Source organism: Oncorhynchus nerka, linkage group LG9b, assembly GCF_034236695.1.
Source record: "Oncorhynchus nerka isolate Pitt River linkage group LG9b, Oner_Uvic_2.0, whole genome shotgun sequence".
NCBI classification, from domain to species: Eukaryota; Metazoa; Chordata; class Actinopteri; order Salmoniformes; family Salmonidae; genus Oncorhynchus; species Oncorhynchus nerka.
In genome coordinates, this window is record NC_088424.1 from 2,915,351 (window position 1) to 2,928,916 (window position 13,566).

The 13,566-nt window shown below is 44.0% G+C and overlaps 1 protein-coding gene across 3 annotated transcripts; it reads left to right on the top strand.

Moving 5' to 3' along the window:
- The first annotated feature begins 5,548 nt into the window (after nt 1–5,548).
- Nucleotides 5,549–8,372, top strand: LOC115114855 (apolipoprotein D-like). 3 transcript variants are annotated; one of them, XM_029643347.2, is made up of 6 exons: nt 5,605–5,633; nt 5,882–5,952; nt 6,090–6,217; nt 6,751–6,872; nt 7,537–7,625; nt 7,759–8,372. In XM_029643347.2, the coding sequence occupies exons 2-6, from the start codon at nt 5,949–5,951 to the stop codon at nt 8,007–8,009; spliced, it is 594 nt and encodes a 197-aa protein (XP_029499207.2). In that variant the 5' UTR covers nt 5,605–5,633; nt 5,882–5,948; the 3' UTR covers nt 8,010–8,372. The 3 variants fall into 3 exon arrangements, with proteins under 3 accessions (XP_029499208.2, XP_029499207.2, XP_029499206.2); XM_029643346.2 differs by having other exon boundaries at nt 5,616–5,633; nt 5,882–5,970; XM_029643348.2 differs by lacking the exon at nt 5,882–5,952 and having other exon boundaries at nt 5,549–5,633.
- Nucleotides 8,373–13,566: the final 5,194 nt, after the last annotated feature.

The window sequence follows — 13,566 nt, forward strand, 5'->3', positions numbered from 1 at the left end:
GAAGTTTTAAGAGAAAAAAGTGTTAAGTAAAAAATAGAAAATAGAAAATAAAAAGTAACAAATATTTAAACAGAAGCAGTAAAATAACAAGTGAGGCTATATACAGGGGGTACCGGTACAAAAAGTCATATACAGGGGTGTACAAAGTCAATGGGGCACCAGTTAGTCGAGGTACAGAGTTGAGGCTATATATGTACAGAGTCATGTGGAGGTACAGAGTTAAAGTGACTATACAAAGTCATGTGGAGATTATAAACAGAGTCAATGTGGAGTTACCGGTACAAAGTCAATGTGGAGACTATAACAGACCGGTACAGGTCTGGGTAGCCTAGAGTCAATTGGAGACTATTAAGGGGAGTCTTGTGGCTATGGGGGTAGTACAAAGTCTGACTATATACAACCGGTACAAAGTCAATGTGGAGACTATTTGGACAAAGTCTTGACTTACAAAGTCAATGTGGAGACTATATACAGGGGGTACCGGTACAAAGTCAATGTGTGGGGGCACCAGTTAGTCGAGGAAGTTGAGGTAATATGTACATGTAGGTAGAGTTAAAGTGACTATGCATAGATTATAAACAGAGCGTTGCAGCGGCGTAAAAGAGGGGTCTGGGTAGCCTATAGATTAGCTGTTAAGAACAGTCTATGACTATGACTAGGGTTGCTGGAGTCTTTGATAATTTTTAGGGCCTTCCTCTGACACCGCCTGGTATAGAGGTCCTGGATGGCAGAAAGCTTGGCCCCAGTGATGTACTAGGCCGTACACACTACCCTCTGTAGTGCCTTGCAGTTGGAGGCCGAGCAGTCGCCATACAACGCAATGATGCAACTATGCTCTTGATGGTGCAGCTGTAGAAGCTTTTAAGGATCTGAGGACCCATGCAAAATCTTTTCAGTCTCCCGAGGAGGAATAGGCTTGGTCGTGCCCTCTTCACGACTGTCTTAGTATGTGTGGACCATGATAGTTTGTTGGTGATGGGACACCAAGGAACTTGAAGCTCTCAACCTGTTCCACTACAGCCCCGTCGACGAGAATGGAGGCATGCTCGGGCCTCCTTTTCCTGTAGTCCACAATCATCTCCTTTGTCTTGATAACAATGAGGGAGAAGTTGTATTCCTGGCACCACACGGCCAGGTCTCTGACTTTCTCCCTATAGGCTGTCTCATCAGTAATTAGTAGCAGCCAATGTGTGGTGTTCAATGTAGGCCTACATTCGATGAGACTTTTGAAAAAAAACATGCAGGGCTTGACATTAACCTTTATCCACTCAGACAAGGAGGTGACTGAAAATGTTGTTGTGCTGTTTGATGTAAGACACCACTTTGTAAAATAAAATGCATTATTATTCCCGTACCATTATTACAGACATTAACCTTTATCCACTCAGACAAGAAGGTGACTGAAAATGTTGTTGTGCTACCCTCTGCCTATTGGCTACTTAGCTTATTCAGGCCTGCCTCAAAATACAACACTGCCCCTTTAAGACAAAAAAAGCTGTATATCTGACTTGCTTTTCAAAGATGTCTAGAAATGTACACGTCTTGCTGGAAGCAATCACTCCCCTATTGCTGTCTACAAATGATCTGTAACTGGGTTAATAACTCACTACCTAGCAAAGGAGATGAGCAAAACGTGCACGTGTGGCTACATGCAGCTCTTGCTTTGATCACAAAACAAGCTCATCTACTCAGGACCACTCATTCTGTAAACACAGTTTAGTTAAAGGTAAATGGCACAGATCCATATATGGCAATGGTCTATTTGCATATAGGCCTATTGCAGCTCTGATTGGTTATGCCCCACTGGTCTGTGTAGCGAGTATGGGCTGAGTCATGTGTGTCAATGCGTTCTGCCTTCAACAAAATCTCTGATATTTCTTCTGCACGGCAGTCTCAGATACTGCACGCAGCTTAGAGGGAACATTGAATGAGAGTGTTACATGTACTGTATTTGAAACAGGTGTCAGTAGTTACATGGATGTAGAACTTGCATAATTATGATTGACGTGTTACCCTAGTGTGCCAAAACCCTGTGTATAAGGCACCTGTGTACACACTCAGGGGGTCTGCTATGTGAACGTGTTTGATGAAGGGGGGAAAGTACCCCTCTCCTGGGACTCTACCTCCTGTTGAGTGGCTCTGGCTGTCCCGTCCTTACCTTTTACGTAAATAGTCGATAATCCAATGACTTTCACTGCTTTTGTATTTGCGTTTACTTAAGCGGGTAAGTCAATGAGAACACATTCTCTTTTACAGTACTCAAGAAATAAAGTCATGCATGGGTTATAATAGTGTATTTACCATATAACCATGCAATTTCTAAACACCTAAGATGTTATTTACTGCGATTAGTTTTTTATTCATCCTGTCATGACATAAAAGCAATGTGATATTACATGATAAAATGGTAATCACACAATAACCTGCGGATCATTCGAACAAGGTCCACATGGCACCATTTGGTACCAGGCAGGTAGTAACCAATTGGGTTGAGTTATGATAAATACGATCCGTTGGGTTTGTAAAGGTGGTCACATCAGAAGAATATGATTTTCCTTAGCCACCAACCTCCATGTCATGATAAGCAAAACCTTCCCCGAGGATTCATTATGAACAGACACAGGGACACAGGGAATTGACAAGCTCTTCGAGGAGGCCTGGAGTACACAAGTAGATGATTGCGTCTTTTGCTGCTGCAAATACTGACAAGATATCTGAGGATTTGTAACAACTCAATATCTTGGAATGATCCAAACTGAGATCTTTCAGATTTCTGATAAAAGATATCGATCAAGAGAAACCAATATAACACGGCCCTAGTCGACCTTACAGTACCTGTATGTCTGTGGAGGTTGCTGAAGGCAGGACGGCTCAAACAAGTGGCTGGAATGGAGTGGAATGGCTGGAATGGAGTGAATGGCTGGAATGGAGTGGAATGGCTGGAATGGAGTGGAATGGCTGGAATGGAGTGGAATGGCTGGAATGGAGTGGAATGGCTGGAATGGAGTGGAATGGCTGGAATGGAGTGAATGGCTGGAATGGAGTGGAATGGCTGGAATGGAGTGAATGGCTGGAATGGAGTGAATGACATGGTATCAAACACATGAAGAAAAAAACATGTTTGATAGCATTCCATTCACTCCATTCCAGCCATTCACTGCAGGAAGCTTGGCCCCAGTGATGTACTGGGCCGTACGCCCTATCATCTGTAGTGCCTTGTCGTCGGAGGCTGAGCAGTTGCCATACCAGGCAGTGATGCAACCAGTCAGGATGCTCTCGATGGTGCAGTTGTTGAACCTTTTGAGGATCTGAGGACCCATGTCAAATCTTTTCAATCTCCTGAGGGGGAATAGGTTTTGTTGTGCCATCTTAACGACTGTCTTGGTGTGCTTGGACCATGTTAGTTTGTTGTTGATGAGGATGCCAAGGAACTTGAAGCTCTCAGCCTGCTCCACTACAGCCCTGTCGATGAGAATGGGGGCATGCTCTGTCCTCCTTTTCCTATACTCCACAATCATCTCCTTTGTCTTGATCACGTTGAGGGAGAGGTTGTTGTCCTTGCACCACACGGCCAGGTCTCTGACCTCCTCCCTATAGGCTGTCTCGTCGTTGTTGGTGATCAGGCCTACCACTGTTGTGTCATCTGCAAACTTAATGATGGTGTTGGAGTCGTGCCTGGCCGTGCAGTCATAAGTGAACAGGGAGTACAGGAGAGGACTGAGCACGCACCCCTGAGGGGACCGGGGGTGCTGAGGATCAGCGTGGCAGATGTGTTGCTACCTACTCCTACCACCTGGGGCCGGCCCGTCAGGAAGTCCAGGATCCAGTTGCAAAGGGAGGTGTTCAGTCCCAGGGTCCTTAGCTTAGTGATGAGCTTTGAGGGCACTATGGTGTTGAACGCTGAGCTGTAGTCAATGAATAGCTTTCTCACATAGGTGTTCCTTTTGTCCAGGTGGGAAAGGGCAGTGTGGAGCGCAATAGAGATTGCATCATCTGTGGATCTGTAGGGGCGGTATGCAAATTGGAATGGGTTTAGGGTTTCTGGGATAATGGCGTTGATGTGAGCCATGACCAGCCTTTCAAAACACTTCATGGCTACAGATGTGAGTGCTATGGGTCAGTAGTCATTTAGGCAGGTTACCTTAGTGTTCTTGGGCACAGGGACTATGGGGGTCTGCTTGAAACATGTTGGTATTACAGACTCAGATAGGGAGGTTGAAAATGTCAGTGAAGACACTTGCCAGTTGGTCAGCGCATGCTCGGAGTACACGTCCTGGTAATCCGTCTGGCCTTGCGGCCTTGTGAATGTTGACCTGTTTAAAGGTCTTACTCACATTGGCTTCGGAGAGCGTGATCGCACACCTGTCCGGAACTGCCGATGCTCTCATGCATGTTTCAGTGTTATTTCCCTCGTAGAAAGCATAGAAGTAGAAGCATAGAAGCATAGAAGCTCTTCTGGTAGGCTCGTGTCACTGGGCAGCTCTCGGCTGTGCTTCCCTTTGTCGTCTGTAATAGTTTGCAAGCCCCCCAACGAGCGCCGGAGCTGGTGTAGTACGATTCCATCTTAGTCCTGTATTGACGCTTTACTGTTTGATGGTTCGTCAGAGGGTATAGCGGGATTTCTGATAAGCGTCCGGGTTAGAGTCCCGCTCCTTGAAACCGACAGCTCTACCCTTTAGCTCAGTGCGGATGTTGCCTGTAATCCATAGCTTCTGGTTGGGGTATGTACTTACAGTCACTTTAGGGACGACGTCATCTACGCACTTATTGATGAAGCCAGTGACTGATGTGGTGTACTCCTCAATGCCATCGGAAGAATCCCGGATCATGTTCCAGTCTGTGCTAGCAAAACAGTCCTGTAGCTTAGCATCTGCTTCATCTGACCACTTTTTTATTGACCCGAGTCACTGGTGCTTCCTGCTTAAATTTTTGCTTGTAAGCCGGAATGAGGAGGATAGAATTATGGTCAGATTTGCCAAATGGAGGGCGAGGGAGAGCTTGTGCTTCTATTTCCCCTAAAATGGTCCTCACAGTAGACAAAATGAACCACAATATACTCTAAGTTCATTTGTAACCCCAGTAAAAAAAAAAATACAATAATGGTGTTCAAATGGATGAGGTGCTCAAATTAGACATTTTACTGCCCATTTACTCAAGTCTTAGCTTGAATGCTGGCAATGTCGTGCAATGGTACAATATCTAAGAAAGTAGTAGGAAGTTAAGATATTCTTATACTTGTGTAGAAACACCGTAATCACACTATTAACAACATTGTACTATTATTACTGTTATTACTTAATACTTTGCTAGAGCATTGCGCTTTCAATGGCAGCATTTTGGGTTTGATTCCCATTGTCAGTCACACACAAGAAAATGCATGCACTCACTACTGTAAATCGGTTTGGATTAAAGCATCTTCTAAATGGCATATTATTCCACTCGTGTAACAACCAAAAGCACAAACATGTCAGTCATTAGCAGAGTCAGCAAGGAGTTTGTTTCTATAACAGCCATTTGAACAGGTGCCAAGCTCTCACGCACCCCACCACCATGCCACCCCCACTCTAATACATTTAAATAGGTATCTGTAACCCACTGAACATTTTTATAACCAGGTTGAGCATCTGAACAAGGTAAGTGGGACTTGTACCCATTCCTTCCACTCTTTCTCTGTATGATGCTCTAAGCTCTGCGAATTCACTTTGCCTGATGAATGATGATGTGCAAGTTGTTATTTGTAACACCATTCTGACATAAAATGTACATTGCTTGGTCAGTCTATGAGAATTTCTTGTACAGTATGCGTTTCTGTTTCCTACCTTTTCATATATTTCCTAATTCCTTTCTTTTCATTTTTGTGTGTATTGTTTTGTATTGTTAGGTATTACTGCACCGTTGGAGCTAGGAACATAAGCATTACACTACACCCGTGATTACATCTGCCAAATATGTGTACGCGACCAATAAAATGTGATTTGATTCAAAATGTTTCGATTTTGAATGAAGTACTGAATATTTGAAGTCAATTTTCATTGTCCTCCAGTGGAGTTGCTGACATTGTCTCTACTCTTCTTTCTTTTGCTCTACAGACCCCAAGATGCAGGCTCTACAGGTTTTGTCTCTGACTCTGCTGTCCGTTCTGGCAGCTAACGCCCAGACCTTCCGCCCTGGAAAATGCCCCCAACCCCCCGTCCAGGCAGACTTTGACACCGCCAGGGTGACTATACCAAACACTTATTACCGTATATTAAGTTGCGGACACACTTTACTTGGATAGTCTGGATTTTCCATCTGTAGATGCTCTACAGATGGTTATACTATCAACAAATCTGTTGATAAGCAACTGCTTACTAAGGTTACAGTTAGGATTCGTATTAGAATAAGGGTTAAGGTAAGTGCTAGGGTAAGGGTTAAGATTAGGGTTGGAGCTAGGGTTAGTAGATAGTTGAACTGTTACTAAATATCTGTAGACCATCTACAGATGGACTATCCAAACAAAGTGTCCCTGAGGTTGCTTCTATGCATTTGTAAGTAATTTGGATAGTTCATCTGTAGATGCTCTAGACTATCTACAGGCTATCAGTAACATTTCAACTATCTATCTTACGAACCCTAGCTCCAACCCTAACCTTAACCCTTATCCTAACCCTAACTTAGATATATTCCTGGGGGGGAACCTAACCCCAGAGCACTAAGCCATTCCATGTCATAAAATTGTCATGTAAACTTTTATCTTTGTCTTTGGTACAGTATCTGGGCAAGTGGTATGAGATCCAGAAGCTCCCTGCCATCTTCCAGAAGGGCGAGTGCAGCACTGCCACCTACTCCTTGAAGAGCCCTGGAGTAGTTGGTGTGCTCAACAGGGAGCTGCTGTATGTACACTTAAGAGATTGTTCAACAAAATAAAACGTTTGTACATTAAACTGAGAATCAGAGATATGACGTTGCCACGAGCAGCACCATAGAACCAGATGAGCACAACGCAAGATGATGCACCCAGAGAATCTCAGAGTATCTGCGCCTGTGCACAGGTTCGCTTCAATAGCTACAATGTGACAGTTTCTGAATCTGAAACAGCAAGAGAAGTTTATTATTGCGCTTCAATGCTGTTAGTTGTTGTGGAAATCGATCCGACATTGCTGTTTACTTCATGAAGCGCTGACTCTAACTTTAAAGGAATAGTTTAGCAAAATGTAACTAATTTTACATGAAAGCAGACTGTCCTTTAATAACCCACGCCCGAGGCTCCTATTCAATCAACTACAGTTAAAGAAAAAAACGCACTGTGGGTTTACTCAGAATGGTAACTTAAAAAAGGTGGGATGTCAATATCCAATGAAAATGTTCACAGCTTGCATGGGGGTGACTCGGTTAACAAGGTTATCACCTCAGATACAGCATGAACTTTCAGAGTGAACGTGCAAGTGCTGCTTTCCTTTATCTACTATTGATTGAATAGGGGCCCATGAGTAAGTAGGCCTCACAAAACGCCATTGTTAAATGTGTTTAACCTCTCTCTCTCCCTTTTTCTCTCAGGTCTAACAACACTGTCAATGCTATTACTGGCTATGCTAAGGTCAAGGACCCCTCTGAGCCCGCCAAGCTGGAAGTCACCTTCTTCGAGGGTAAACATACATACCTCTAATATATTTGTCTCAACATTCTTGTGAGGTTGACCTATATAAGTCCATTTGACATTGAGGCGTATATGTCTATGTATACTGTATGTTTTTGAATATGTGTTTTCCTCTCCTGCAGACTCTTCCCCTGGCCCCTACTGGGTGTTGTCCACTGACTACGAGGGCCACTCTGTGGTCTACAGCTGCACTGAATACCTGGACGCCTTCCACGTGGACTTTGCCTGGATCCTGAGCAGAGAGCCAACCCTCTCTAAGGAGAAACTTGGGGAGCTGTACAACGTGTTCACCTCCAACGGCATCAACATCGACGTGATGACCGTCACCGACCAGAGCCAAGAGCTGTGCGTTGACATGCCTCTGTGGGCCTAAGAGACTACCTGATTCAGTCTAGAAAATGCATATGTTTTACATTCATCACATGGCATGCACATAGAGTCCAAATTATTAGGACATGTGAGCACCTTCATCTGCGTTTCAGCTGTGGATTTGATCTGCGCAGGTGCTAGCACCAGCCGAGCGAGCCTCCCTCTTTAGTGCGAGTGAAGTGAGTTTGGAACAACTGAATGTATGCTCCTTGGAAGTAGTTTTCACATACAAACATGTTTACAAATTAATACAAAATTAAAAGCTGAAATTGATTATAAGTATTCAATCCCTTTGTTATGGCAAGCCTAAATCATTTCAGGAGTAAAAATGTGCTTAACCAATCACGTAATAAAATGCATGGACTCATTCTGTGTACAATAATATTGTTTGACATGATTTTTGAATGACCACCTTATCTCTGTACCCCACACATACAATTATCTGTAAGGTCCCTCAGTCGAGCAGTGAATTTCACACACAGATTCAACCCAAAAGACCAGGGAGTTTTCCAATGCCTCGCAAAGAAGGGCACCTATTGGTGCTTAACAAATCACGTAATAAGATGCATGGACTCATTCTGTGTACAATAATATAAAACATGTAAAAAGCAGACACGGAATATAACTTTGAGCATTGTGAAGTTATTAATTACACGTTGGATGGTGTATCAATACGATACAGCGATACAGGCGCCCTTCCTAACTCTGTTGACAGAGAGGAAGGAAACCGTTTAGGGACTTCACCATGAGGCCAATGGTGACTTTCAAACAGTTACAGAATTGAATGGCTGTGATAGGAGAAATCTGAAGATGGACCAACAACATAGTAGTTTCTCCACAATACAAATCTAAATGACAGAGTGAAAGGAATGAAGCCTGTAGAGAATATAAATAATCCGAAACTTGCATCCTGTTTCCAACGAGGCACGAAAGTAAAACTGCAAAAGAATTGTCAAAGAAATTAACGTTATATGTCCTAAAATACAAATTGCCTTGAAATTATGGCTGCTTCATGTTATGGGTATGCTTGTTTTTAGAATAAAAAGAGATGGAATAGAGCTAAGCACAGGCAAAATACTAGCGGAAAACCTGGTTCAGTCTGCTTTCCAAAAGACACTGGGAGACAAATACACCCTTCAGCAGGAAAATAACCTGAAACAACAAGGCCAAATATACACTGTTGCTTACCAAAACGAGATTGAATGTTCCAGAGTGGCCCAAGTCACAGTTTTGACTTAAATCGTCTTGAAAATCTATGGCTGTTCGACTTGACAGAGCTTGAAAAATAGAAAAATAATCTGAATGTGCAAACATTGTACAAAGCTCTTAGAAACTCACCCAGAAAGACTCCCAGCTGTAATTGCTGCCAAAGATGATTCTAACATATATTGACTCGGGGGTATGAATAATGATGTAAATCAGACATTTCTGTATTTCATTTTCAATAAATTAGCAAAAATGTCTCCAAAGATATTTTCACTTTATCATTATGTGGTATTGTGTGTATATGGGTGAGAGAAAAAAATGTAATCCATTTTCAATTCAGACTGTAACACAACAAAAATGTGCAATAAGTTAAGGGTTATGCATACTTTCTGAAAGCACTGTATGTGCACGCTGAATGCCCTAACCGCTAGACCACGATTGAACTCATTTGTACAGTTCATTTATAACCTTAGGATACACTAGACACTTGTATGTTGTAGTCTAGTGGAGCCCAATATCTATATTGTGTTATTAAGCTATAAAAAACAATGATTGTTGATGTGTATGGCTGCATTTCAGATTTAAATGTTGCAGTAATAGGACCTAGGCCTAGTTTTTGATCAAGCGAGAAAGAACATTATTTTCATAGCAAGCCCTGATCCCAATGACTCGACAGACTGTTATTGACCTGGGGACAACAAATTCCTGTTGAATGGGCGACATGGAGCAGGGGCCTATATGGAGACTCTGAGCCTGGGCCGTCTGGAGGGAGAGCAGGGTCACAACTAGCACCTGGAACACCTGCATTCTGGATCTGACACACACAGAGAGTTTAATGTGAAGAAGTACTTTAAAGACAACTGCTGATGAAAAAAGTACTATAAATGTGTATATAAATATTTACACAAATATATAAACATAGACATGAATAATTAATAAAAATATTTTATTATTATCTTATTTTTAAAATGTTTATGCTTTTCAGAAGAAAAAATATTTTCAAACAATGTTTTAGTTTTGAGACTTACAAATAGTAGACAAACAACCTAAATCTAACCTAAGTAATCAGACAAGTTTACCGATAATAATTGAACATGCATTACTCAAACCCAACCAACATGCAGTATGATGCTCCTCTAGGGTACCAGTAATTGCGTAGCTCAACCATGAATGAGAAAAAATGTGCGCACTCAGCAAATTTCAGGTGTGCTGAGCACAAACTTGAACTTTGTGAAAATTCTGCACAACTTCCAGCGCACATTTACTGGGAACAATGAGCCTGTACCCGCTTACAGTTTTAACAGTGGTCTATTTGGTCTTTGGTCTTATACGTTGGCTATTTGATCATGATGTAGTGTCACGTTCTTGAGGAGAGACAGACCAAGGCGCAGCATGATATGGGTTCCACATCTTTTAATTCTTGAAACACACAAAAAACAATAAAGAGCAAACAACACTTGAAGCTATGGAGTGCTCACAGGCAACTACACCAAAACAAGATCCCACGAAACACAGTGGGGAAATGGCTGCCTAAATATGATCCCCAATCAGAGACAACGATGAACAGCTGCCTCTGATTGGGAACCATACCAGGCCAACATAGAAATAAACAACCTAGATTACCCACCCTAGTCACACCTCGACCTAACCAAAATAGATAATAAAAAGCTCTCTCTAGGCAGAGTTGCAAAGAAAAAGCAATTTTTTTACTTGCCAATAAAAAGAAAAGATTAAGATGGGCAAAAGAACACAGACACTGGGCAGAGGAACTCTGTCTAGAAGGCCAGCATCCCGGAGTTGCCTCTTCATTTTTGACGTTGAGACTGTTGTTTTGCGGGTACTATTTAATGAAGCTGACATTTGAGGACTTGTGAGGCATCTGTTTCTCAAACTAGTGTCACGAACCGGCTCAAAGCCCGTAACAAAGGGAGACAACGTGGAGATAATGAGTAGCAAAATATGTATTTATTACCTAAAGCAACTAAGTATAATAGACAATGGTGTGTGTAATCAGTAATCAGTAGTGTAAGTGAGTGTTTTGCATGCATGAATGTGATAATGCAGGGTGATGAAAGGTGCCAAAGCAAACAAACAAACAAACGGCCACCAAGAACCACAACACAATCTACAGAGGGTGTCTGCATGGAGAGAGTCTCCTCCATGAATGGGGAAGTGGTGTATTTATCCTGGGAGACACCGGGCCCAGGTGTTTCCCATGTAGCTGACGACCCTCCCAACTCCGCCCACCAGCATCCTAATAAGGAAATAACAGAGAGAATACGGCAGACAGAGTGGGAGGGTCGTCACATACCCCCCCATAAAACCGGGGACCAACAAGGACCCCGGAACAAAATACCAGCCTCTAAGTTCCAAATTGACACAGCTTCTGCGCCACAAATTGATGAGGGTTTACGTGTTCACACTTACAATTTGCCCCAGCCAACCTCCTCCCCAGACCTCAGCGACCTTCGCACAGGAAGCAACATTTAAGAGGAAAGAAGAAAACAAGACCAGGAGGGAGCAGACAGGACAGAGAGAACATGACAATACGAAACAATGGTCAGTCACGTAAACATTAGGAACAGGGCGCACGAGAGAGCGCATCAGCAATCACGTTTTCAGTCCCCCGGATGTGCCTCACATCGAGATGGAATGATTGTAAAAATAAACACCATCGCATTATCCTCCGGTTTGGACACATCGTTCAACTGATAATCGTTAAACTTTTTGGAAAAAAAACTAACAGGCCTCTCTATCCCAGACACATCTGCTTGCAGCAAAACTGCACCTGCCCCCACATGACTAGCATCCACGGAACGACTTGATTAGGGTAGTGTCAACAACGCAGCTAGCCTACCTCAGCAGTACTGTATCATTTTAATCATTTTAGTCAATTAGATTCTTGCTACGTAAGCTTAATTTTCTGAACATTCGAGACGTGTAGTCCACTTGTCATTCCAATCTCCTCTGCATTAGCATAGCCTCTTCTCTAGCCTGTCAACTATGTGTCTGTCTATCCCTGTTCTCTCCTCTCTGCACAGACCATACAAACGCTCCACACCGCATGGCCGCGGCCACCCTAATCTGGTGGTCCCAGCGCGCACGACCCACGTGGAGTTCCAGGTCTCCGGTAGCCTCTGGAACTGCCGATCTGCGGCCAACAAGGCAGAGTTCATCTCAGCCTATGCCTCCCTCCAGTCCCTCGACTTCTTGGCACTGACGGAAACATGGATCACCACAGACAGCACCGCTACTCCTACTGCTCTCTCTTCGTCCGCCCACGTGCTCTCGCACACCCCGAGAGCTTCTGGTCAGCGGGGTGGTGGCACCGGGATCCTCATCTCTCCCAAGTGGTCATTCTCTCTTTCTCCCCTTACCCATCTGTCTATCGCCTCCTTTGAATTCCATGCTGTCACAGTTACCAGCCCTTTCAAGCTTAACATCCTTATCATTTATCGCCCTCCAGGTTCCCTCGGAGAGTTCATCAATGAGCTTGACGCCTTGATAAGCTCCTTTCCTGAGGACGGCTCACCTCTCACAGTTCTGGGCGACTTTAACCTCCCCACGTCTACCTTTGACTCATTCCTCTCTGCCTCCTTCTTTCCACTCCTCTCCTCTTTTGACCTCACCCTCTCACCTTCCCCCCCTACTCACAAGGCAGGCAATACGCTCGACCTCATCTTTACTAGATGCTGTTCCTCCACTAACCTCATTGCAACTCCCCTCCAAGTCTCCGACCACTACCTTGTATCCTTTTCTCTCTCGCTCTCATCCAACACTTCCCACACTGCCCCTACTCGGATGGTATCGCGCCGTCCCAACCTTCGCTCTCTCTCCCCCGCTACTCTCTCCTCTTCCATCCTATCATCTCTTCCCTCTGCTCAAACCTTCTCCAACCTATCTCCTGATTCTGCCTCCTCAACCCTCCTCTCCTCCCTTTCTGCATCCTTTGACTCTCTATGTCCCCTATCCTCCAGGCCGGCTCGGTCCTCCCCTCCCGCTCCGTGGCTCGACGACTCATTGCGAGCTCACAGAACAGGGCTCCGGGCAGCCGAACGGAAATGGAGGAAAACTCGCCTCCCTGCGGACCTGGCATCCTTTCACTCCCTCCTCTCTACATTTTCCTCCTCTGTCTCTGCTGCTAAAGCCACTTTCTACCACTCTAAATTCCAAGCATCTGCCTCTAACCCTAGGAAGCTCTTTGCCACCTTCTCCTCCCTCTTGAATCCTCCTCCCCCTCCCCCTCCTCCCTCTCTGCAGATGACTTCGTCAACCATTTTGAAAAGAAGGTCGACGACATCCGATCCTCGTTTGCTAAGTCAAACGACACCGCTGATTCTGCTCACACTGCCCTA

Excerpts from the sequence above, each read along its gene's own strand:
- LOC115114855 (XM_029643346.2), top strand. The coding sequence starts at position 5,949 with ATGTGTACGCGACCAATAAAAT. Across the intron at positions 5,971-6,089 it reads GTGTACGCGACCAATAAAAT|ACCCCAAGATGCAGGCTCTA; the intron begins GTGATTTGATTC and ends TTTGCTCTACAG. Across the intron at positions 6,873-7,536 it reads GTGCTCAACAGGGAGCTGCT|GTCTAACAACACTGTCAATG; the intron begins GTATGTACACTT and ends TTTTTCTCTCAG.